Source organism: Rhagoletis pomonella, unplaced genomic scaffold (genome assembly GCF_013731165.1).
Source record: "Rhagoletis pomonella isolate Grant_MI unplaced genomic scaffold, Rhpom_1.0 Rhpom_scaffold_00003, whole genome shotgun sequence".
Lineage (NCBI taxonomy): Eukaryota > Metazoa > Arthropoda > Insecta > Diptera > Tephritidae > Rhagoletis > Rhagoletis pomonella.
This window is the reverse complement of record NW_023458557.1, coordinates 94,037,825-94,063,531: the sequence shown is the minus strand read 5'-3', so window position 1 is coordinate 94,063,531 and position 25,707 is coordinate 94,037,825. Positions and strand designations below refer to the sequence as shown.

The 25,707-nt window shown below is 38.2% G+C and overlaps 4 protein-coding genes and 2 long non-coding RNA genes across 9 annotated transcripts; 4 read left to right on the top strand and 2 right to left on the bottom strand.

The window, feature by feature from the left end:
* LOC118735849 lies at positions 1-1,473 on the bottom strand. Its single transcript, XM_036465830.1, has 3 exons — positions 1,376-1,473; positions 478-901; positions 1-414 (listed from the first exon to the last, which is right to left on the bottom strand). The coding sequence occupies exons 2-3, from the start codon at positions 887-889 to the stop codon at positions 278-280; spliced, it is 549 nt and encodes a 182-aa protein (XP_036321723.1). The 5' UTR covers positions 890-901; positions 1,376-1,473; the 3' UTR covers positions 1-277.
* Positions 1,474-8,563: 7,090 nt separating this feature from the next.
* Positions 8,564-10,010, top strand: LOC118735858. Its single transcript, XR_004992651.1, has 3 exons — positions 8,564-9,044; positions 9,126-9,272; positions 9,751-10,010. It is a non-coding gene; the product is annotated as an uncharacterized LOC118735858 (long non-coding RNA).
* An 89-nt stretch (positions 10,011-10,099) lies between these two features.
* LOC118735839 lies at positions 10,100-11,707 on the top strand. The gene is made up of 2 exons (XM_036465820.1): positions 10,100-10,341; positions 10,424-11,707. The coding sequence occupies exons 1-2, from the start codon at positions 10,291-10,293 to the stop codon at positions 11,144-11,146; spliced, it is 774 nt and encodes a 257-aa protein (XP_036321713.1). The 5' UTR covers positions 10,100-10,290; the 3' UTR covers positions 11,147-11,707.
* A 4,121-nt stretch (positions 11,708-15,828) lies between these two features.
* Positions 15,829-19,630, top strand: LOC118735835. 4 transcript variants are annotated; one of them, XM_036465815.1, is made up of 4 exons: positions 15,829-15,932; positions 16,073-16,184; positions 18,066-18,182; positions 18,439-19,630. In XM_036465815.1, the coding sequence occupies exons 3-4, from the start codon at positions 18,114-18,116 to the stop codon at positions 19,567-19,569; spliced, it is 1,200 nt and encodes a 399-aa protein (XP_036321708.1). In that variant the 5' UTR covers positions 15,829-15,932; positions 16,073-16,184; positions 18,066-18,113; the 3' UTR covers positions 19,570-19,630. The 4 variants fall into 4 exon arrangements, with proteins under 4 accessions (XP_036321708.1, XP_036321704.1, XP_036321706.1 ...); XM_036465811.1 differs by having other exon boundaries at positions 17,771-18,182; XM_036465813.1 differs by lacking the exon at positions 16,073-16,184 and having other exon boundaries at positions 15,835-15,932; positions 17,771-18,182.
* On the bottom strand, positions 18,001-18,418 carry LOC118735857. The gene is made up of 2 exons (XR_004992650.1): positions 18,313-18,418; positions 18,001-18,238 (listed from the first exon to the last, which is right to left on the bottom strand). It is a non-coding gene; the product is annotated as an uncharacterized LOC118735857 (long non-coding RNA).
* A 4,299-nt stretch (positions 19,631-23,929) lies between the features above and the next one.
* On the top strand, positions 23,930-24,990 carry LOC118735842. Its single transcript, XM_036465822.1, has 2 exons — positions 23,930-24,048; positions 24,115-24,990. Exons 1-2 carry the CDS (start codon positions 23,998-24,000, stop codon positions 24,820-24,822), a joined length of 759 nt encoding a protein of 252 aa, XP_036321715.1. The 5' UTR covers positions 23,930-23,997; the 3' UTR covers positions 24,823-24,990.
* The last annotated feature ends 717 nt before the right edge of the window (positions 24,991-25,707 follow it).

Sequence of the window (25,707 nt, the reverse complement as noted above, 5' to 3'; positions counted from 1 at the left end):
TTTTGTCGAATGAAGCGCCTTTTTATTAGCATTAAAGTGCGTTTATATAGGTAGAATTGTAATTTTTACCTATTTCAATACTTTTCCTCATAAATTTCTTTGTTAAGCTATTGATTTAGGTGTATTTCATTCAACGAAATAGCTTAGTCGAATAATTTTAAAACAAGATTTGCTTGCTGCATACTTTAATTTTCAAATGATGTATATTCAGCTAGGTTTCATTGCTTTAGACTTATAAATGGTGCAGAAGCATCACGGACCAGCACACTTAAATTGTCTAATTCTTCCATTTATTGTTTTCATAATCCCATTTGGATGCCAAACCAGTGACGGGATTGACTTCCAAATCAATCATACGTTTCAATTGGGCCTTTTGGTGCTCTTCGTCGAAGGTAACTGGTAGTTCATCATAAACTGAAAAAAGGATATTGAAAGTTTACGGTTGTGGTAAAAATCTCCTTTTATTTAAGAATTTACCAAATAAGTTCATCAAAATGGCGATCCATATGGCCAAACCCGTGAAGATAAGACTAATACCCACATGTTGTTTCCATTCACCAGTTGGTGCTTGGATTTCAGCGAACGTTTGGCAGAAGCTAGCACGGTAGAGGGCTTTGATTTCCTGATGACTCAACTTTTTCCAATCTTGCTTCTCCTTTTCGCGGAGTGCCTTAATTTCGTTGGTTGGCTCACGGAAACGAATCGCAGGCATTGGGTAATCTGTACGGTCAACATAACAAGCGCTACCATTCAAGCCGTGTCCGACAATTTCGCGGTTACCAATTTTATCCAATGTGTGAACAGAGGCAACGCTGCCGTTTTGGACAGTTTTAATCATCTGTTTCAACAGCTGACGCTGCATTGGCAAGCTGAAACCACGTAGAGCCATCTCGTATGCTGCCTGCAAATGAAAATATTACAAATATGGAACAAAAACAATTGGTATTTTAACATATGTATGTATGTATAAGTAGTGCGGATATAACAGCGGCTGACTATCAAAAGGCGTTTAATGACTGAGCTTAGGTTATGTAACTTCTCAAATGACTGCAACCTTTACAAGTTTCATTATCATAAAATCAATAGTATTTCAATGCTCTTAACTTAAGTACTCATAATTCTTAGCTACCATTAGTTAGTACAATTGACCATTTCTTTGTAAATTGATAAAATATCACATTTTATATTTAGTAAAACGACCGCAGCGAGTGTTACACAACCAATTCTTTACAAACTTTTCTTAAACAGACTAAAGCATCAAGTCAACCACTGAGTCAGCAAGCAAATATTTGTTATCAAATCAAAACCAAAGGCAGGTGTTTAAATTGCACTTAAAAGCTATAAATTAATAATTTATTTTTTACGGCAAACCCACTTTTTCCACTTGGTGCGATTGGGAAGAAAAATTCGCGAAATATGACAGCTTCGATGCAACGAGTATCAACGAAGTACTCGTTGATTTGAGATCAAAGTAACGAGCAGATGTCATTAATCAATAAACAGCTGCTTTAGGGTTGCATCTGGAGATTCGACAGAGCACTCTAAGGTGTTTCCTTTATTAGTTCGGAATATCGCGAACCTTTTAATGATTATGGGTAATCTTTGTGTAAGAAAAATTAGAAGGAAATTAAATTTAAATATAAATTATATCGGGCTGGATTCTGTAACTGTTAGAAAATGTAGCGTACAGCGAGTGCAAAACTCGCAACCAAAAACTCAACGAATTTTATTTCAGAAGTGAAGTTTACACAACTTTGACAGCTAAAACTCATCCTCAATGCATTGCGTTGGCGCTGGCGTCGCTTTGGAAGCAACGCGAGTAATGCCCGTGCTTGCTACAATGAACGCTTAGCAGAGAAAACTTTGGTCACGAAATTAACATACTAGCGGCAGATAAACCAAAATTGTATATCAATAATCGCATTCAAAACTATATTTCCTTCCCGCATTTGATTAAAAAGGAAAATTTAATCATATAATTTTGATTATTTGCGTGCAAAAAGTTAAGAGTGGGCCATCTTTCTGCGTTGTGTTGACGTTGGCGTTGCCTAACCTTTGGTTATGTGGAGACTTTCATATAAATGCATGTATTCATAGTCAGCTGTCGAAGCGGCGCCTACGCCAACGCAACGCCAAAGTTGTACGTAAACGGGCCTTCACTGCCATAACAAGCTTAGGTTTACACCGGACAATACTGTGAAGAAAATGGCAATACATGCACATTTTTTTACTAATACATGTATACTTTTCCAATTGTATAATCACTGTCTTGATTATTTTGAAGACAGTAAATCGGATAAAGATTTGAAGTATGCAGACAACAATTTTGACGTGTTGTGAAAGAAAGAAGATAAATTTATAACAAAAGAACTATAATAATCAGGGACGTGAACCGGATGAAAATTTTCGTCGGTTCGGCTCAGCGGTTCGAACCGTTTTTGCACTTTTGGATTGGTTCGTCAAAGCGGTTTTTTTAGTCTTTGAACCGGGGTTTCGGTTCGGTTCAACGGTTCGAAAAACAAAAAAAAAATAACGGGCAAGTTTAAGTGTCAAGTGTCAAGTGCAAGAACGCGCAAGGTTAAGCGGTCTATCAAATGAGATGGCAACCCATTGATATTCTCACATGGTAAAAAAACATGGTAGGTATTACCATGTTTAACAAAAAGAAAAAATAGTGGGTACATTTATCTATTGAAAATTGGTTGAAACGAACCTTTAAACCTTTATGGAAAGTGGTTCGGTTTTTGGTTCGGATCAAACATTTGTGGAAAATTTCGGTTCGGTTGATGGTTCAGTTAATTAATAGAAAAAAGCGGTTTTCCGGTTCGAAACCGGTTCACGTCCCTGATAATAATACAAGAGACGCTGACGTATATGTAACTTCGTCTCTTCTTTATAATTTTTTTTAGTTTTTAACTTAAATAGATCGCGCGAAACGCGTATTTTAATATAACGTTCACGTCCGACATTTTGCTCAAAATGAATTGTCATAACTAACGGAGACAATTATCAGCGTTTTTGACAACTAATACGTATTTCTTGACAACATTGTCTTATGTAAATGTGACGTAAACAAAAGCGTTGGGCGGAGCGTTTTCTGACAAGAATGATAGAATAGGTGTTCGCTGCACCGTGGTTTTCTGACACCTAGCGTCAGTGATGGAAAAGTAGGTACAACAGAACCTTTTTTGGCACTTTCATTCTCAAAGGCACTTTTGGCATAATTCATCCTGTTTGGGCACAATCTTAAATTATAGAAATTCAGCATAAAATTCCAATATATAACCAAAAATCACATACTACATACAGGGAAGCTGAGGATTTTGTAGGGGAGAGGAAGTGAAGGAGCGAGAAAAGCTCGGAGACGTAACCGTTTACTTTGGAGTACAAGTCATCAAATCCATTCCCAGACGCCATTATCGAGCAATCGTTTGCGTGAGAGACAATCGAGACTCCGTTTGGTGGTTAAAGAAGCTTCTTCTTCTTCTTATTTGGCGCTGTAACCGCCTAAGCGATTTTGGCCGAGTCCAAAACAGCACGCCAGTCATTTCTCTTCTGTGCTAACTGACGCCAATTGAAAATGCCAAGTGAAGCCAAGTCCTTCTCCACCTGGTCTTTCCAACGCAGAGGAGGCCTTCCTCTTCCTCTGTTCCTAGCATCGCGGCCCGCGTTGAATATTTTCAGAGCAGGAGCGTTTCTGTCCATCCGAACGACATGGCCAAGCCAGCGGAGCCGCTGAATTTTAATTCGCTGCACTATGTCTATATCGTTGTAAAGCTCATACAGCTCATCGTTAAATCGTCTGCGATATTCGCCATCACCAACGCGTAAAGGTCCGTAAATCTTTCGCAGAATCTTTCTCTCGAAAACTCCAAGAGCCGCCTCATCAGATGCTTTCATTGTCCATGCTTCCGCGCCATACACCAGCACAGGCATGATGAGTGACTTATAGAGTGTGATCTTTGTACGACGAGAGAGGACTTTACTTCTCAATTGCCTACTCAGCCCAAAGTAGCACGAGTGATTCTCCGTTGGATTTCAAGGCTGACATTATTATTAGTGTTAATGCTGGTTCCCAAATAAACGAAGTCGTCTACTTTTTCAAACTTGTAACTGTCAACAGTGACGTGGGTGCCAAGACGCGTATGCTCTGACTGTTTGTGTGCTGACAGGAGATACTTCGTTTTGTCCTCGTTCACCACCAGACCCATTCGCTTTGCTTCTCTATCCAATCCCGAGGAGGCAGAACAGACGTAGCCCTTGTTTTTACCGATAATATCGATGTCGTCGGCATACGCCAGCAATTGTACGCTCTTATAAAGTATTGTGCCTGAGCGGTTCTGTTCTGCGGCTCTTATTATCTTCTCCAACATAAGATTAAAGAAATCACACGAAAGGGGGTCCCCTTGTCTGAAACCTCGTTTGGTATCAAACGGCTCGGAGAGGTCCTTCCCTATTCTGACGGAGCTGGTGGTATTGCTCGACGTCATTTTACACAGCCGTATTAGTTTCGCGGGGATACCAAATTCAGACATCGCGGCATAAAGGCAACTTCTCTTCGTGCTGTCGAAAGCGGCTTTGAAATCGACAAATAGATGGTGTGTGTCGATCCTATTCTCGCGGGTCTTTTCCAAGATTTGGCGTATTGTGAATACCTGATCTATGGTGGATTTTCCAGGCCTAAAGCCACACTGATAAGGTCCAATCAGCTCGTTGACGGTGGGCTTCAGTCTTTCGCACAATACGCTCGATAAGACCTTGTAACCTATGCTTAGAAGGCTAATTCCGCGGTAGTTGGCGCGTATGGCGTGGTCGCCTTTCTTGTGGATTGGGCAGAGCACACTTAAATTCCAGTCGTCGGGCATGCGTTCATCTGACCATATTCTGCATACGAGCTGATGCATGCACCTCATCAGCTCCTCGCCGCCGTACTTGAATAGCTCGGCTGGCAGGCCGTCAGCTCCAGCAGCTTTGTTGTTTTTCAGCCGCGTAATCGCTATGCGTACCTCGTCATAGTCAGGCGGTGGGACAGCTACTCCATCATCATCGACTGGGGACTCGGGTTCGTCTTCCTCACTACCCTGAGCGCTGCTACCATTCAGTAGGTTATAAAAGTGTTCCCTCCATAATTTAAGTATATTCTGGACATCGGTCACTAGGTCGCCAGGAGTTCAGCATCTCAAGCTCTTCGCACTCACGTATTTCGGCCTCTCTCTTCTTATTACGGCAAATACGTCTCGCTTCCTTCTTCAGTTCCCTATAAAGGTCCCACATGGCTCGCGTTGCGCCCGATCGCAGCGTGGCCCTGTAGGCGGCATCTTTTTTCTCTGCGGCTTCTTGACATTCCTCATCGTACCAGTTGTTCTTTCGGGCTCGCTGAAATCCAACTACTTCTTCGGCGGCGGTACTTAATGATCGGGAAATGTGGTTCCACTGCTCGCGTACGTCGGATTGTTGAAGAGTGCTCTCAGAGAGCAGGTGTGTGAGTCGAGTGGCGAATAAATTGGCCGTCTGTTGTGATTGCAGCTTTTCGACGTTAAGCTTGCCTTGCATTGTTGGGCGCACATTTTTTGCTGCACAGAGGCGGGTGCGTATCTTGGCTACAACAAGATAGTGGTCCGAGTCGATGTTTGGCCCTCGGAGTGTACGTACGTCCAAAACGCTTGAAGCATGCCTTCCGTCTATCACAACATGATCGATTTGGTTTCTCGTTTTTCGATCTGGAGACAGCCATGTAGCTTGGTGGATGTTCTTATGCTGGAACCTAGTACTACATATTACCATATTTCGGGCCCCGGCGAAGTCGATCAGCCTCAGTCCGTTATCGGACGTTTCGTCGTGGAGGCTGAATTTTCCGACAGTGGCGCCAAAGATCCCTTCCTTGCCCACCTTGGCATTAAAATCGCCAAGCACGATTTTGACATCGTGTCGGGGGCAGCGCTCATATGTACGTTCCAAGCGCTCATAGAAGAGATCCTTGGACGCCTCATCCTTCTCTTCCGTCGGGGCATGGGCGCAGATGAGCGAGATGTTGAAGAATCTAGCTTTGATGCGGATTGTGGCTAGACGATCGTCCACCGGGGTGAACGCCAGTACTCGGCGACGGAGTCTCTCTCCTACCACGAATCCAACACCGAATTTGCGCTCCTTTACGTGGCAACTGTAGTAGACGTCGCAAGGCTTCACGCTTACTTTACCTTGCCCCGTCCATCGCATTTCTTGGATGGCGGTGATGTCAGCCTTTGTCTTCCCGAGGACATCAACCAGCCGGGCAGAGGCACTTCCCCATTAAGGGTCCGGATATTCCAGGTGCATACCCTTAAATCATAGTCCTTTATACGTTTGCCGTGGTCGTCATCAGAAAAAGGGGGTCTCATCCGAGGCTTGTTGGAATTTTTCATTGGGCGGGGTTTTAACGTGGCGGGACCCAAACCCAGCGCAGGCGAAGTTTTACGCCTTCTCACTTTAGCTCGCTCCCAAACGGGTGTTTGGTTGCTACCCAGAGGATACGTGGATATAAATATCCGGACGTTGTGAGCTGCGATTTGAACCGTACGCACAAGAATCGCTTCTGGCCACTCCCAGGTGAATGGCAGTCAAAAGTTTTCCACTTCTGCGCACGGAACCATCCTCCTCGGTTAAAGAAGCTTACAATTATAAAAGTTGAGGAGTAATGGGGAAAGGACACGCTGTCGAACCCCTGTTTTATTTTCCTGGGTTCAACCACTCAGATAATTCGCCGACCACCGTTTGAGTCCTCCAAGTCTTCTAGTAGCCTGGAATGACTGACGGTATCAAGCGCCTTTGATAGGTCCAACGCTACTAGAACAGTTCTCTCACAGGGGCTGTTGCGGTTTAGGCCACGTATTATCTGGGTGTTTATAGCGTTAAGTGCTGCTTTTGTGCTGTGCACTTTACGGAAACCATGCTGATGCTTCGCTAGGGTCAGGTGGTTCGTAAAATAGGGGAGCAGTAAGCCCTGTATTGTCTTCACTGCCGGCGAAAGGAGGGTTTTCAGGCGATAAGGCTCTGCTTTGTTGGCTGGTTTCCCCGGTTTGAGCAGTGGGATCACTCTCCCACTGGTCATTCACAGATTGAGGACCTCGGCTAAATAATCTACTTCCGCAGGACCGAAATTTTTCAGCATCAACATACATATTCCATGGCTTTGGAGGCTTTCGCCTTCCCGATGTCTACCTGAACTTCACTGCTAACGAAAGCAAGAGGCGCACTTGTTGTTGGCAGTTTGTTAAGCCTTCTGGTCACTCTACGTTTGGCTTTGTCCACAGGAGAATGCAGCGTGAATAGTCGGCTAAAATAGCTCGCGCATTGCAACGATTGGAAAGTGACCTCACGGTTGACCAAAGCTTACTCACACCAGAGGTGAAGTTGCAAGTCTTCAGATGCTCTTCCGCTTATGTTGGTTTACAAGCTGCCGAATCTCCGTATTGAGATCCGTGATTTCTGACGAAGGTTGTCACGCTCATCTGCTAGAACAGCCGCTTCAGTTGGAAAGTTCGGACGGGGGTCCGTTATACAACCGGCTGGGACGAAGCGAGCTGCAGAGCAGGTGACAACCCTGCGGAACTTACACTCACCTACGTGAACGTCGGTTATTATGGGGAGGGCAGAGGGGATTTTCAGTAGATTCCGCGAAGCCTTTCCAATCAGCTTTAGAAAAATTGATATACCTAGGTCCGGTGCTCCGCGGAAGCAAAGTCGGCAGGTTTATCAATCGAGATGACTATGGGCAGATGGTCTCATGCTAAGATAAGCATAGGTCACCACGTTATGCTGTTTATCAGACCAGCGCTTACAATTGTTATGTCTGGGGAGTTGCAACAGCTGCCCATAATCCTGGCAGGTGCGTCGTCGCTCATTGCGCAGAATGTCGAATCGTCTATCTGCTCAGATAAGTGTGTTCCCCAAGGATCATTTCACAGGATTGAAGGCCCGTTAAAGTCGCCAACTACCATACGGGTTTCACCTCTCACAAGCGCACCTATTTCAGGGTGATATCTTCCCGGGCAGCCGGTCACAGGGGCTATATAAACGTTAATTGTTTCGAGCTCGACATCGCCTGACCGGATAACAGTACCCTGCCATTCTTGGATGGTATCACTGCGATCGATGTCTGCTTCGATAAGTGTACTGCACGATGTGGTGCGTGATGAACGCTAGCCCACCACCATTATCTCGCTCGTGATTTCGGCGGTGCACATTGTATTCGTCGCAACTCAACAATGTTGAATTGCTGTGCAACTTCGTCTCTTGGACCGCAGCTATTAATATTCCATGCCGGCCCATAAAGGCGGTTATCTCATCGACCTTGCTCTGCAGTCCGTTGCAGTTGAATTGCGTCTAGGTAGACTTATTGTCTTTTGTTTTTTGATTTCGCTTGACAGGAATTGTAAATACATTTTGGTCAGCGAACTATCTGAGTAGTCGACACCAGGGCTGAGCACGCTGCACTGAGCATTTCATTACCACTAATCGTGTAGTGGTAGTGAAATTTGAAATGCATTACGACTAAGTGCATAGTGGTAGTGAAGAAAAATTTTTTCACTACCACAAATTGTTTTCACTACCACTATGCGCTTAGTGGTAATGCATTTCAAATTTCACTAAAATGTGTCACTACCACTAGCTGCTTCGTGGGAGTGGAAAAAATTTTCACTATATGGTTAGTGGACTACCACTATGCGCTTAGTGGTAATGCATTTACTACCACTAACCATATAGTGAACATTTTTTTCACTACCACTAAGCATCTAGTTCAGCATTTTAAATTTCACTACCACTTAGTGCTTAGTGGTAGTGAAAAACTAGATGCTTAGTGGTAGTGAAAAAAATGTGTCACTACCGCCATTCAAAGGGATTCGGTCTCAATTGCGTCTGCCTCGAGTGACTCGCACCATTCTGATACCACTCCAATCTGGATACTGCAACAGGTTAAATTTTAACCTGAGCAAGAAACTCAGATGTGGCCAACACGTATTCGGCATGCGAATAGTCTTCCCATGACTCGACACCAGTGTTGCCAGGTTAGTTATTTTTCAGCTAGATTTAGCTGTTTTTTCGCCGTTTAGCTAGAAAAATTCCAATTTAGCTACTAACTTTTTTAGCTTCTTTTTGAAAGTCTTTTAGCTCTTTCTAGCTGAACAAATAATCTATTATTGCCATGCTATGTTCATCATTAACATACTTTTGGCACAGTTTTCTGTCGGCGGCGGGATAGCTGAATATTTGCACAATTGCAGAAATATGGAAAGGTATAAATTATCGAATTTAATAATTAACATTTACTATTCAATAGATATTTCAAGAAAGTTGATATGCCCGCACCCTAAGAGAGTATTATCGAGGCAGACAATACAAGCTCAAGCAGTTCCACCGAAGAGAAGCCTCCGCCTAGAATTTTTCACAATTTCAGCAATTGTCAAAAATCTGCTTTTTTAATCAAAAAGTTAGTAATGAAACTACCTTCTTTTTTGTATCATGCAAATAACCTTTGTTTATTGGATGTAGGAAATATGTACCTATTTTGCTATTTTTTTGGGAAAAAAACTTTTAAAACATTTGAATAGTTGCCTTTACAAATTTAGCTTTTTTTAGCCTTACAAATTTTTTATTTAGCTGTTTTTAGCTCTTTTTTTTTGTCCAATTAGCTGGATCGCTGGAAAAATTCTGGCAACACTGCTCGATACACCTTTTCGCATGTTAACAAAATCCTACTCCCCTCTCTCTCAGGTCGGAGTGGCACATTTCCTGGGCCGCCAATTAGTTGAGCTTGAGGATAAGGGTCAGGAGACAAGCCGATCTGGGCTAAGCAAACAACTACAGTAACAACAACAAAAACAACAGCAAGGGGTTATGTCGGTGTATCTTCACCAAGTCACTCTTTAAATGTAAAAAAAAACTTTGAGCTGATATTAGTCCAACCGCCACAAAAACTCACTGCATCAACTAATTTGTACTGGAACTTGACCGCATTGAACTTTCATATTTAAAATAATTTTAATATACATATGTATGTACGTATTCGCTATGACTACATATTGTTATTATTTGTGAGCTATTTTGATGTATGTAATTGCCTGTGCATTTATGAGTATTTTCTTGCGCCGCGTAGACGCTAGATAATGCTTCTTGCATTAAAAAATTTACTAGACGCTAACTTAGTACGAACCGAATTGCGTTAGAAGTCGGATGGTTATTTAAAAAAAAAAAAAAACAGAAATACATAGTACCAAGAACAAAAGTACATACGAGTATATTAGAACGCGCGCAATGTTTAGAAGAATCACATTGTTGCTGTGCTATTTGTTGAGCCTCTTACTGGTTAGTGTATAATAAATTAGCATCACCTTATTTAAAAATAATCGCAAACATTCTATGCAACTACGTTGCTATATACTCATAGCTCATTAGCGCCTTATCAAAGGCAAATCAAGCTAGCAGCAGCACCTCTCAGCTGCCTACACAACAGCATGAAATATCTGCCGAATTGAATACGCCTGGACGTCCACTCGCTAAACACGAAGATGACAGCGGGTATAACAACATTATTAGCAATGAAAATAGCAACAGCAAATTGAGTGGACGTGACAGATTACTTTTCTATACGCTTCATCACTTTGCGGTGCTCTCGAACTTTACTGTCCAGCATGGCACTGAAGTTTTGCAAAAAGTTCTAAAAGAAGCAGCTACACTCAATGAGTCCACAGATGCTTTGAGATCACACCTGCTTAGTTTTGCGGATTATATAGCACGTGCCGAACAACTAAACGAAAAACCGGCCGATGAAGTGAAGGTGGGCGAACTATACGACATGGTCGTACAATTTACAGAGCTGGTGGACCGATACAATACAACCGCGGTGGAGAATGCCTCCACTGAGACTTTGTATTTAGAAATATCGTTGAAGCAGAATGGATTAGATAAGCTACACGTGGATTTCTTACAACACTTTCTCGATTTCGTCGATGGGTTCAGCGCTCGAATGGATAATTATTTGAAAAGTTTGAGGCCCGAGCAACGGTTGAACGAGCGAAAAATGATGGAGTGGTATCGTAAGCTTAATGATGAAACGGACGCGGAGAAGAAAGTGGAAATATTCTCCAAGTTTTTTACACTATACGCATGAAAATGTGCGATAAAATATTGAATTGTAAAATAAAAATTATGCATGCATGTATAAATATTTATTTATCGCCACAGTGTAAATAATATTTATGTATATCTATGTATTTAGAAAAGTGTATGCAAATTATAGAACTTAATTTGTTGTGCTAGTTAAAGAAATAAATCCAAAACGCATGTACAGGAAGAACTTATGAGAATAAAAAAAAAATTATTATGTAAATAAAACAAGTAAAAAAGTCTACACAAGTTCGGGCGAAGAAAATAGCACTTCCCATCTTATTATATATTTAAATAGATGTATTTTGTCAATTACAACTATAAAAGCTCAACAAAAAATTCTTTTGTTAGTACACTAATTGCTCTAAGCATCATGCCATCACAAATGGATGTTTCTTTTTGAAGACTTTCCTGGCAGAAATACCCTTAGGGGTTTACCGAGCACCGACTGCTATTCGAAAAAAAAGCTTTTGTTTCTTGGTCGAAACAGGAATCGTACCTGGGTAGGTGGAACTACCACTGATTTACTGATAACATTCGATTAATTTATATGGGAACACTTTTCCATCCCAGTGAATGGTAGCAATGTGGAGAAGAAGAACCCGAGACACCAGTCGAGGATGACGGAGCCGATGTTCCACCACCTGACTATGACGAGGTACGAATAGCAATAACGCGGCTGAAAAGCAACAAAGCTGCTGGAGTTGACAGCCTGCCAGCTGAGCTATTCAAGTACGGCGACGAGGAGTTAATAAGGCGCATGCATCAACTCTTATGCAAAATATGGTTAGGTGAACGCATGCCCAACGATTGAAATTCAAATGTGCTCTGCCCAATCCACAAGAAAGGTGACCACGCCATTCGCGTCAACTACCGCGGGATCAGCCTTCTAAACATAGGTTAAAAGGTCTTATCGAGCGTATTGTGTAAAAAACTGAAGCCCACCGTTAACGAACTGATTAGGCCTTATCAATGTGGGTTTAGACCTGGAAAATTCACCATTGACCAGGTATTCACAATACGCCAAATCTTGGAAAAGACCCGCGAAAAAAGGATCGATTGTCGACTTCAAAGCCGCTTTCGATAGCAGTAAAAGGAGTTGCGTATACGCCGCGATGTCTGATGTGTGAAACTGATACGGCTGGGTAATACCGTTGGTGACGTTGAGCAATACCACCAGCTCCGTCAGAATTGGGAAAGAGCTCTCCAAACCGTTTGCGGGGTTTCAGAGAGGGCGCCTCCCTTTCATGTAATTTCTCTAAACTGTTGTTGGAGCAGATAAAAAGAGTTGCAGAACTAAAATGCTCAGGAAAACGTTTTTACAAGAGCGCGCAATTGCTGGCATACGCTGATAAAACCGACACCATCGGTAACAAGAACCGCGAAGTCTATTCTGCCTTTTTCAAAATGGATAAGAAAGCAAAGCGAATGGTTCTGGTGGTCAACGAGGACAAGACGAAGTATGGCTGACTTCCAAAACGTCAATTGCTTTGCATGCGTACAAAGTAGAATGTCCCATAACGCATTCGAAAAGTTATCGAAACGCATCGCTAGAGCAATCAGTGCATCAGAAACAAAGTTGATGCTTCGTTTGTTTTTGGTTACCATTGCTGTTTTAAAAATGGAAAATGCAGAAAAATTGTTCATTGATGAATTGAATATTTAAAATATGCAATGTATAAAGTTGCAATGTGACGCAACTCTGCATATACAAACAGTTTGAATACCGCAGTATAACAGTTTCCAAACATTGTATTGATACGTTTTGGAAGTCAGCCTATCTCCTGGAATCAAATAAACAGTCAGCGCAGTCATCATAACCGTGCTGATATATGTCGCAGAAGCATGGACAATGACAACATACGATGAGCCGGCTCTTGGGAGTATTCGAAAGAAAGATTTTGCGGATGATTTATGGGCCTTTACACATTGGCGACGGAAGATGGAACGATGAGCTGTATGAGCCTTACAATGGCATGGACATACTGCAGCGAATTAAAATACAGCGGCAACGCTGGCTTGGCCTTGTAGTTCGAATGTACTCAGACGCTCCAGCTCTAAAAGTATTCAACTCGGAACCCGCTGGTGGCAGCAAAGGAAGAGAGAGCCCCCCCCCCTGTAATGCAAATATCAAGTGGAGAAGGACTTGGATTTACTTGGCATTTCCAATTGGCGTCAATAGGCACAGAAGAGAAACGACTGGCGTGCTTTGTTGAACTCGGCCAAAATCGCTTAGGCGGTTACAGCGCCAAATTAGAAAAATGGGTAATAGAGATGCGAATACTTTCCACTTTTGGATCGTAAATGTCTTCGTCTTCTTGCCCGAAGCAGCCCGGACTTTTTTCCGTTATTTGTTTAAAAATTTTGTAAAAATACAAAAATGGAAAACAGCACTAAAGGCTCAGAAATGTAGGTATTTGCTAATTTTATTAGCTATATAAGATAAATACACATAAAATCATTGTTTAGAATTGATTTATTGATTCCGGGCTAGAAATGTGGTTTTATGCGTTCCTCACACTCTGGGCACTTTTAGCACGGGTTGACACATTTTTGACACTTGTAAGAGAGTAAGGGCCGGTTTCTCTATCTCCGGTTAACACTTATCCCCCGGTAAACATCGTTACCGACCTTATCGACTCCCTGTTATATGCATGGAGTTAGAACGTCGATAACAATGTTTAACCGGGGAGTTAGTGTTAACCAGAGATGGAGAAACCGGCCCTAAATCGGCCAAACACTTAGAAAAATTTAAGCGCTAAAATATGATTTTTTTACACTAATAAAAAATTAATAAGATTTTTTTTTCAGAGTAATTTTTGGTTTTTGCATGTTAGCGATTTGAGATTTTTGAACATAAAAAGTGTTTTTTTTAAACAATCTTAAATATGAGTTTGTTTAATCGGTTGCAGAGTGGAAGTACAAGCTGAGGCTGTATCTGAGTGCGCAGAGACGCTTACTACTATTTGTTGGCTTTCAGGAGGGTTCGGGTTCGAATGGCATTAAACGGAGGAAATCTTTTTTCCCCGTTTTTCTTAATTACGAAAAAGCATCTGTGAAGTGCAGAATGAAATCGTGCTCAAACGAAAAAATTTCCAAAAATAAATCTCTTTTTTTCGTTCTTTCTTCCACACAGGTGTTGGTATACTGTTTATCCCCAAATAACCTAGGATATAATTTTGAAATACATTAGGGCTTTCCCTTAGACTGGAAAAAGCCTTGAAAACTTCGAAAAACTCTAAACTTTTATTGGGAGGTCAAAATTCGTATGAAATGAAAAAAACGGGTGTTCGATAAAAAATCGATTTATTCGATATTCGAAAAACAAAAAAAAAAACACGTGGAAACCGCTTTGGAAAAACCGAGTCAATCACCTTACACACAACGGATAACTGTAGATCAAAATATATATACCTAACCTAAATCAGCAGTGACGGCTGCTCCTAGTTCTCAATGGTACAACCGACCGCAGCTACCCCCTACACTCTGAGGCGAGTTTAGTCGCCCGGCTTTTATACCGCTTCTCATTGAATTGCACCACAGTGTAGAGCTCGAGTCATATATACATATATACATATGTATGTATATAGGGCTAGAGCGGATTTATTACGGTATTGCGGTACTGACATACGTATTTATATGTATGTCTGTGTATATATGTATATTATGGAATAAACATAAAAGTACTGTTATCGATTAAGTTGTGTATATATAAAAGTCATATAACATACATTCGCAGTTAAATAAATACTTACAAATACATTCGCAAGAAGTAGATTCCTGTGCACATATGTACATACATATGTACATATATAGAATATAGCATGTTCATACTACCTCAATGCATAAAATTGTACGTATTATGGAGTTATGTATTATGAATGCCTTCATGTCGTAAATATAAAGAATTCATTGAGACATAAAGAGAAGCTATCCCAAAACGCAACTGAAAGCATTGCAGAGGAGCATTATTTTTCCATTGAAAGTTGCTCAGAGTGTGCGTTCATACAGTGTATTTTGCATACTTGCATACACTATGGAACAGAAAAAGGTAGTCAAGTTAAAAATTTCTTAAAATGAACTTAAGAAGAAATTAACATTATTACAAAGAGTCATGAAATTTTATTTCAATAAGATTTTTCTTACAATTCAAAAAAAAAAAAATTTATCAAATTTAGTAGGAGTATTTTTAGAACTAGCGCTCATATGGTTGTCAAAAGCCGTATGTGTGTATGTAGTAACAATTGCTAACTAATTCGCACTAGTTTTTTGTAGTGTCAATTGATTCTTTAAATATGCTACTGAATGAATTAGCGAATTCTACTCACCCGCTGAGTGAATTTGATTTCATAGTCAACAACTTCATTTAGCAGTCGAGTGTTGACGCCACCTGTTCATGTACGCGTTGTCCATCACATGTCGCCAAGTGTACATATGTACTCTTATAAGTATGTATTTATGAACGCGTGTGATTTTTATGTATGAAAATATGTATGTAATTGGGTGTTGAAAATGCAAGCAATTGATTCCAATTAAAAACAAGTTCGCAAATCGGTGCGCTCAAGTGCGAATATGAGGCGCACTATACGTTACCGGGGAGTTGGAGGAAGAGCATCTAAAATAAAATATATTCGAAATTATAAATATGAAATAATATATGTAACAAATTTCATGTGTGTGTGTGTGCAAGTGTGCGAAAAAAATTGTTTAACTTTTTCTTGCAGAAAAAAAAAACAATAAAGTGCTGATTATAAAACAAATTCTACCAAGAATAAGAGCCGTTTTCTCATGTAGGTTTTGAAATTTAACTGCCTTTTAAAGACAAACTTTGTTCTGATAAATGTGTTTGGAAGGCAGATAAATTTTAAAACCTATATGAGAAAACGTCACTAAGTCTTTTAAAACAAAATTTTTATTACGAAACCTATAGAGCACGGGTACTTAGGAAATCGTCTTCACTTAAACTATACAAAGCCCGAAAACTTTGGAACCTTTCAAACCGAAAACGCATCGAAAGCACCTAAACTTTTATTTACCTAACGGTAAAAAAATTTATAAAATATTTTGTGAGTTTAAGTTAAACGAATTTACTATTTCAGAACTGAAAATATCTTGAGACTAGATTAAAAGAAAAAAAACTAACAACCATAACGAGATTTAAAAATTCAAATACTAAACAGACTACTTTGTAAAAAATAACTGCAAATTTATATTAAAATTATTTTGTACATCTTAACCTTTGCGTATTTTTTTTTAAATTTTAGTTTTCTCATCAGACTGGAGTTTAACAGCTTTGAAAAAAATCAAAATTAAATGTTTTAGAAAACAAGAAATTAAAAAAAAATTTGTTTAGGACTAGCTTTATTTAATGGTTGATCACCTAACAGCTATTTTTCTTAATAGTTTTTTTCCATTTAAGTAATATTTGTTCTAAAAAATATGAAACAAATCGGACCTTAAATACGTATTTTCCAAATATCTCGACACCTGCGCCACCTAGCGCATTAATTATTTTTTTATATTGCATTGTCATCGGACATCCGAGCTAAGTTTGAAGTTTAAAGTATCTGGCTTATAGGAAAGTTGGTAAAAAATTACAAGATCTGATTACACACAGATGAGGCATAACAAAAGCGTGTAAAAAATAAAAAATTTACAAAATTCAATAACTTTGTAAAAAATAGCTGCAAAAATATATTAAAAATTCATGTGTGGTATTTTTTTCTTTATAAAGAAAATACTTTTGTACATTTCAATAATTTTTCTTTTAATTTAGCGTTTAGCATTGTTTTACTTACTGTAATTACCTTTTAGACCAAAAAAGCTCATCAAAAAGAACAAAATATTAAAAATTATGTTTTTCTTGCTTTGCACATCCGGCATTTGGGTATATTTTTTTTAATTATAGTTCTCTCATCAGCCTGAAGTTTTATAAATTTGAAAAAAAAAAAATCAAAATCCGTTCTTTTTAAAAGCTTCTACTACTTGTACTACCATGTGTCAATATAAGTTTTGAGCTTAGCTGAGCATTTCTCTTGCTTTACTATCACATTGATTTTTTTTTTTTTTTAATCACTTTTATGATATTACAAAATAAGCAATTTTTTTCCTATATATGTATATAATTATTTGCTGTTACCAGTTATCAAGTGATTTCAGCAATGGTGCTAATGATTCAAATAAACAAAATCAAAGTTAATTCAATATGCAATTTTTTCGATAGAGCCTCACAATATACGAGCTACTGATGAAGCTAACGTTACGAGGTGATTAGATTTTGATAAAAAAGTGTATTTTTAAGAAACATCGAACCGGCGAATTAGGCGAATTTATATCAGGTGCTGTTACTAGATCAGCTGATTTTGTGTATGTGTCTAGCCTCACGGCTTCTTGTGTCAAATTGAAAGATTTTATTTGCATGTCCACACACACTCTAACAGTTTTGCTATCACCTTACATTAATTCGCCTTGAATGTATTTCATCCTAAAATTTTCGATGTATAAAATATTCTTTTTATTGATTTTTGTATTGAGTTTTTTTTTATTAGTAAATTTTTTTTTTGGCATTTTCATGCCAAAGCATGAGCTGAGCTAAAAAAAAAAATTATGAAATCTTTAACAATTGCAGAAATTTGAACAAATTGCGAAGTATATCCACCTCCCCCAAATTTATATCCCTCCAAATCTGCGCTTTCGCAATTCCACCCAGAACGATGCACAGTCACCAATCACACAATTGCACAAACTTCGCACGTACATATGTACATACAAATGTATTCTTTGCGATAAACTGAGACTCCTCTATTTGTTGCGTGTAGGGTGTGAAAATATCAAAACATACAAAACAAATCAAAGAGATATTGCAATTTCTCTTTTATTAAGTGTAATGTATAAAAGACTATAGACATGATAAACAATTTCAGTTGCATCTCAGTCATTGGTGTGTGGTATAGCATTTTTTCGCTGAGAGAATGTGGAAGAAAGCGATGCTGCCACTGCTGCTGCTGCTGCTGCTGCTCACCGCATTACTCTTAGCACAGGTGAGTCGAGTCCACGGCATTTGTTTTTCCCCACTATCATCACTAGACGCTTGCTTCTAATAATATTTATAAACAAATCTGACCTTAAACTACATGCAAACTAAACAAGCACATAAAAATAAATACATACCAAACACAATCACAACAACAACAATTCTATACAACAACTGAATTCTATAGTTTATTTGCATACGTATGTATGTATGTATGTATGTATGTAGTATGTACTAATCAAAACATCTATCTATTTACTTAGTTGGTCGCAGCAACGGAATCAACGCAACTGCCAGTTAATGCAAAAGACATCAGTACCAGTAATAGTAGCACAGAGCGCTCCATAGAGACAACATTGGATATAAACGACAAAGACGACGATGCTCATGATGACGCTGATGAGGCAACAGTTGAAACATATGAAGAAACTGCTGATGATGATGAGGAGAGCAGCGTAGTGACAAAGAAAGCGATACCGCAATTAATGAAAACAACACCACCCAGTGAAGATGCTGACGCAGGCGTAAGCGTAGGCGAAGGCGAAGGCGAAGGCGATGCCGGTGACGACGTTGGGAGTGTTGAGGATGAAGGCGATGTCGATGACGATGGCGAAGCCACTACGACCGACGAGGGTAGTGGGGGTGGCGGTGGCGGTGGCGGTGGCGGTGGCGATGCCGTTGACGATGAAGGTGGTGGCGAAGACGTCAGCGGCGGCGGAGACAGTGATGCCACTACTGTTGCCGGTGTTGGCGATGAAGGCGATGAAACAACCGAGCTGTTGCCGCCACTTAAGCTACGCGGGCGCGATCGGCTTGCGGTTATAATGATGCGCGAAGTTACCCAGTTGATTGATTATGCATTGGAGCAACAGAGATCGGTCGTCAACCAGTTTCTACAAGACGACACAATTGAGATGGTGAAATGTGCAACAATGGAGGCGGTGAAAAAGAGCTGCGCCTCATTTATAGCGGGTGTGAGAGACGCCCTCAAAATGGACAAAGGCGATGATTTTGCAACAAAGTTTATACGATTCGGTGTGAAAACGTTGATGGCGAGAAATTTCGAAGCATTTGTGGATCAACATAATACGACGCGCATAAAGCAACCGACAGCGGAAAATGTGATTATTGATAATGCGCTGAAGAAGGCGGGTGTGTTGCAGATCGAGTTGGAAATGCAGCAACGTTTTGTGGAATTTTCAAAAATGTTCAATACAACAGTGGGTGAATATGTGGATCGGCTATTGCCGAGTGAACGGAAGTTAGATGAAACATTGGTGGTGTGGTATGGAGAGTTTAATGCAGCGACGAATGTTAGTAGTCAAGTGAGTGCGTTGACAAAATTTTTCCCGCTGTACAAAAATATTTTTGATATCGAAATTGAGTCGAATTGATGAGTGATAAGAGGGTCGGGAAAAATTTTAAAAATCAACAGTATAAAATATAGTTATAAAACAGTAATAAGGAAATTAAATGTTCAATTAAAAATAAAAATATGTTCTAAATAAAAAAATAGTGATAAGTTAAAGATGAAAACAATGAAAATTAATTTAAAAAATCTCAGTATATGTATGTATATGTGTACATGTGTAAGCGTTGTGTAGTAAGTTCTACCTATGTAAATAAAGTATTAATAATTTATGTATGCTAAGTGCCAAAAATTATTTGAGTTTAAAGCTTTCTTCTTCAAAAAAAAAACGATAGCTTTTATAGTTCTAAGTTTACAAAACTAAAATTGGATAAAATATATATGTCATAAATTTACCGTATCGGCCATAGCATAATTCTAAAATCACAACACACAATCATACTAAATTCGTGCGTACAGTAAATTTGTTACCAAATAAAATACTAATTTTTTTATAAAAAAAAAAAAATGTTTTAAATGCTGGTAGTACGTATCTAAAACGAGTAAGTATAATACAGTAGTTGCCTATAAAATGGAACCACTTCGTTCTTGGGAGTGCTGTGGGAATGCTTTCGAATCTCGAAACACAAATCCGCACAGTATACCTTTGAAACCTGGCCAAGGATTCTTGCAATTTTTACCTAAGCCAAAAATTTAGAAAATATGAGAAAGAAATATTTTTTATAAACGAATTGTGCATCGCCGTGTTTTTATATATTTTTTTTATTTGATATTTAACCAAGTGAAATAAAATTTTGGAAATTACCTCTTCTAGTTTAAATGTGTGCTTTGAGGGTATTACGGTGTCCTAAAAAATTTCGCCCTTGACTACATGAATAAGGATTCCTTCTACATAAAATTTGTATTCATTTTATGTTTTTAAGGCGTGATAGATCGCTAAAAATGTACCTTTGAGCGCTATAAACCACTTTTATAATAATAATATAATAACGCCTTAAAATCTATGTAATTTAATTTATAAAAGAAAGCACATAAATAAATGTTTAAAAGCAACAACAATTAAAAAAAAAAATAAAACAAAATTTTGTATAAAAACATTTAAAAATTTTTCTGGTCTGCAGTGTGGTAGGCCATTCAATTTTAAAAATTTAGAATTATGTAGATTTTGATCATGGAAGAAAATGCGCAATACCCTCATAAAAAAAAATTCTAAAACATCAACGGTAATTTTTAGCGACTTGAAGCTTGCACTTCTTTAGACTAAAATTGAATGGGCTACAAAACTGCATTACCGAAATTTTTCGAAGGTTCATAATTTTTTTTTGAAATTTGTGCAAGCTTTGAAACTTTTATTTATGTGGTTTCGGTTATAGATTAATATAATTCAATGAAAATTATTAAAAATAAATAAATAAACATAAGAAACGGTAAAAGGCCTAGTCACGCCCTTTTAGTTTTCTTTGACTACAATACAAGACCGCATTTATTTTTTCCTTCTTTCTCATATTACTAAAAAAAAATGTAGATAGGCTTATCTGGCCCTAATGGCCTCATATGTATGTATATTCAAAAGATATCAATAATTGAGAACATTTGTAAAGCAAAACTCCCGAAATCAGACAAAACGTATATGTGTACATGTATATACATATGTATATATTTTAGAAGATACAAAGAGCTCATATTTACATACATAAATATATTCACACAAATGTACGTTCAAATTCAATGTGCAATATGTGCACAACAAATAAGTTTGTTTGCAAAGTAATAATCAATCTAAACATCCATACAGATGAATGCATAATTTTACAAGTACGTTTTTAAATAAATATACTATACATACACTTCTGGTCAGCTGATTAAGTCAAGTGACATTTTGACTAGGTTCGGCTATTTTTATTTCCTTTATCTAATGTTTACATTTTTTTAATAAAAGTTTAGCACTTTACCTATTTAACCAGTGCCCCATAAATCCATATTTCAAACTTCGCACAAAAATTATGAAAATTCAACAATCTTTAACAATAGCTCCAAAAATTGTTCATTCACTTTTTATATTAGTAGGTTAAAGTGCAAGTTTTAAGACGCTTGAAAATCGCGATAAAAATTTGCCCTTTAATCTGCTGAAATTTAATCAGCTACAAAACTGTATACCCAAGACTTTTATAAAAAAGATATAAGAATTAAATAAACAAAAGAAAAATAGAAAAAATCCCACTTGACTTAATCAGCTGACCAAAAGGGTATACATATGTAGGTGAACATATAAACAGATTTTTTTTTGTACGAAAATAAAACTATTCGCAAAATATTTTTGGTAATTTCCAGCATATAAACATATCAATGCTTGTACTAGGTATGCATGTGTGGAAGAGTACACTAAGGGGAATTTTCTGAATACAGACTTAAGTAATACCCTACACAAATCTCAATCAATCAATTTCGTTAGCTTAAATAAATTGAATGCCGCGGCCTTGGAACAAATATGTATATATGTACCCAAACATGTGTGCTTGTGACATATTTATGTACGCAAAAAATTTACGAGTATATATGCGCATAAATAAAAAAAATTCATACGAAAATATATGCATCTAATTACTCCATCCAATACCAATAAAATTTGGCAAATATTTAAATAAAAAAACCTTGAACCTGACTGCAGTCGGCGAAGAAAAATCGATTTTGTACTGGACGAACGAATAACTGAGCATGAGTTTTTGAATAAAGCACAGAGAATGTATAAAGTTTGTTATTTATTTTGCCAAAAAAAAAAAAACAGTATTTGTAATGGCTTGAAAGCAAGTGATAAGGAGAGATTATTTTCGAGTACGAACATACAGGCATATTTATGTACATATATATGTACTCTACCCCTGAAGTGAATAGCGAAACGTACTTCGACGAGTATTTACTAGGTTCGTCAGAATGTTAAACAAATCTGCTTACTTTTAAATTAATAATCTCCTTCCCTTAGGCGACTAGTAGCGGTAATAATACAGGATATTGGCGCACAAAGAGAAAAGTGACTGTTCAACGCTTTTCCTGCTATTAAAGCTTTCAGCTAGGAGTATAAAAATTTATAAGCTTTGAAAAGAGCTGATCACTTGAAGAACTTGGTGTGAGCTTGTACTCTTTGCTTTATTGAGATCATGGTGTTACGAGGTGACTCTAGACGTCAACATTATTATCGGCGCCTATTGGAAAGTTTACAATTAGGGTATTTTTGAATGCATTCCAATAGAGCTTCCGAGCGTAAAACTCCGGAAGTAGCGGTGGACTTGTTGTGGTATAAGGCCTTGAAGTAATTGGTGGATCTTTTCCCTTCACTTGTTTTCTACCGCCGTTGGGCTCGATATTTGTACTAAGTATGCGCGATGAGCACCGACGGCGTTAAATGGCGATAAACGGCGATCCCATTGCTCGAGAAGTAAGCAGAAGTAAGCAAGCTCCTAATAAAGTTCTGCCTTGACAGCAGAGGCAAATAAACTGCACCAATCTTGAAGAACTAGCTATAAAAGGTAGGAGGTCTCTAAATAAGTTTACCGTAAAGGTACCCACAAATGGTTGTGGTTTTAAGAGTTCATGCGTGTTTTCGAAAGCTGCAGCGTTGATGAGCTCTCAGGTATGAAAATCAGTTTTCAGTCAGATAAATAAATGTTCCCTGACGCGGAAAAATGGAACGTATATGTGCTTAAGCCTGTGATCTATTTTAAGCTGTAAGTAGGCAAGTGAATTACTAGATTATACTGCCACACAAAAAATGTCTCAGGGTTCGGGGATCAGACTATCATTTCTTTATGTATTTTGAATACGAATATCTATTACAATTTGCTCCATAACTTCAGTACTGTTTTAAACTCAAAAAACTTGCCTGTTACATACTCCCTGCTATGTTTTTTGAGGTTAGGTAAAAACACTGACGCGACGGAGCAAAACTGACTTTGGGTTCGTGTTCAGCGCATCAAAATACATAAGGAAAGCATAGCCTCGACACTTTGTTTGTGTGGGGCTATGGATGAAGAGACGAGTGTGCAGTAGGCGGGGAGTGGTGAAATCCATTTTTGGAACTGCACAACCCTTACATTTACAAGACTTTAAAATCTTTATTAAAATCTTCAATGCCTCGTGAAGATACTATCGTGGCATTACTATGAGTCAAACTGTGCTTCCGTGTTTCATATACTAATTGTATCAAACCTCGGAGTTGCATTGATTTTTAATATAAATTCCTAATTAATCCAGAAGACTTTGTTGATCGCTATAGGCAATGTAGGGTGCAAGTTTATCAAATTCAAATCTGAAAACCAACAAAAACTTACACATAATGTATTTTTTAATCTGTCTTCATTTCAAAATGGTATATAATTTAAGTAAAATAATGCAAATGATTTATTTTGATTTCAACATTCAGGGCGTAATAATATTATAGTGCGGAAAAAGTGAGAATATGTGGAGGAAAGCGACGTTTTTGCTGTTACTTTCTTGCATTTTACTGCAGGTAGTGTATTTTTAATCAAAACACATAAATAAATCAAATGTTTTAAAAATGTTTCATGTTAATTAGATTGCTTCAGCAAGACATCTGACGTGGAAAGATGATAGTGGCGAAAGTGATTCGAAGGAGTCCAACGAAAAGGTACAAGTGAACAAACGTAAATCTAGCGACGAAAGCTCCAACGATAGTGATTCTTCTGAAGAGCATGCGTCACATGGCAACTTGTTAAATGAATTTTTGAAAAATTACTCAGTGTTTATCAAATCCGTAACAGAAAAAGAGAAATCGGTGGCTAAAAATTTTATTGAAAACAAATTGGTTTCAAAAGTTAGAAGCCCATCTATGAATGCAGTTAAGGAAAGTTTCTCAAAGTACATAAACGAAGATATCGAAATTCCAAAGCGTAAAGATGCAGACTCGATTTTACGGTACTTAAATGTCAGTGTGACTTCATTCAGTGATTTCTTGATGTTGGTCGATAAATATAGTCCACAAAGCCTAAGAGAACCCAATGCAGAGGAAGTGCTAATACAAGAGGCACTCCAAGAGGCAGGCGTAGATAATTTGTTGGAAGACGTACCAAATCGTTTCGAAGATTTCTATAAAACGTTTGGTGAGAAGGTACGCAGTTATATTAGACAACTAACAGCGGTTGAGCGGGAAAATGAAATAAAACTGGTCGACTGGTCCGATGAATTCAGCTCGGCTAAGGGCTTCGAAAACAAAATAAAGGAAATTCGTCAGTTCTTTTCGGTATATAACCCAAATGAAGTTTAGTAAAATTTAAAGTTTTTTGCAAGGCGAATTCATATAAGGCGAATTGTGCTGATTATCAAAAGTTTTTGTTTTTGTGCTGTCGCTATCTCCTTGTATGAATTCGCCTTGCCTTTTTGTGAAAGGTGTAAAAAGATAACAAATGAAAATAAATTTTTTTGTAAAAATGTATTCATATTGTGTAATAATTTTACTGATTCATTGTTTTTAAACTGTTTGCCAGCAAAGCTTTGTCCTCTAAGAGCCCTTGAGGGACAAACATGAAGAATTATAATTTTTCGCAAGATTAGTTAAATTCTTTTTTCAATGGCGTTTTTGAACTGAATTCTGAGAGTGGGCTGATCTTCCACTCAGGTGTCGATACAGAGTCATTTTCCTCGCTCCATGCATTATGGGTCTGCTTCGATATTTTCAGTAATTGGAAATTGGAAGTGCTGAATCGTTTTTTTTTCCTCATCTTAATTCCGACAACATTTCCATATTTGTATAGAGAAGTTAATGGTATACGCCATCGCACTGTGGGTTGGAAGACTGAAAAAGTGGCAAAAATTGTTGTTTGTCTATTTAAACGTGAAAAAATTAGAAAAAAAAACTTTTTTATGGTATAGATTTTAATCCAAGGTATCAAAATCCGTGGCAAATCGAAAAGCACCAGGTGTCCAAAAAATCACAAAAAATCGGAAAGAACACGTATTTTGGATTTTTTTTGGAATTTTAGCAGCTTTAAACGTATTAACAATTCAACGGATTTGCTCTATTTTCTCCCATTCTATTTGTTATTTTCTGCAGAAAAAAATAAAAAAAGGATTGCCAGATATATACAAATTTATAATTATTCAAAGGCTCTACAGCATACTTTAATTTCTATAGTAAAACAGAAACTGACTG

Coding starts and splice junctions, on each gene's coding strand:
- LOC118735849 (XM_036465830.1), bottom strand. CDS start 889: ATGGCTCTACGTGGTTTCAGCTTGCCAATGCAGCGTCAGCTGTTGAAA. Junction 415..477: donor CATTTTGATGAACTTATTTG/GTAAATTCTTAA, acceptor TCCTTTTTTCAG/TTTATGATGAACTACCAGTT.
- LOC118735839 (XM_036465820.1), top strand. CDS start 10,291: ATGTTTAGAAGAATCACATTGTTGCTGTGCTATTTGTTGAGCCTCTTA. Junction 10,342..10,423: donor ATTTGTTGAGCCTCTTACTG/GTTAGTGTATAA, acceptor ATATACTCATAG/CTCATTAGCGCCTTATCAAA.
- LOC118735835 (XM_036465815.1), top strand. CDS start 18,114: ATGTGGAAGAAAGCGATGCTGCCACTGCTGCTGCTGCTGCTGCTGCTC. Junction 18,183..18,438: donor CCGCATTACTCTTAGCACAG/GTGAGTCGAGTC, acceptor CTATTTACTTAG/TTGGTCGCAGCAACGGAATC.
- LOC118735842 (XM_036465822.1), top strand. CDS start 23,998: ATGTGGAGGAAAGCGACGTTTTTGCTGTTACTTTCTTGCATTTTACTG. Junction 24,049..24,114: donor TTTCTTGCATTTTACTGCAG/GTAGTGTATTTT, acceptor CATGTTAATTAG/ATTGCTTCAGCAAGACATCT.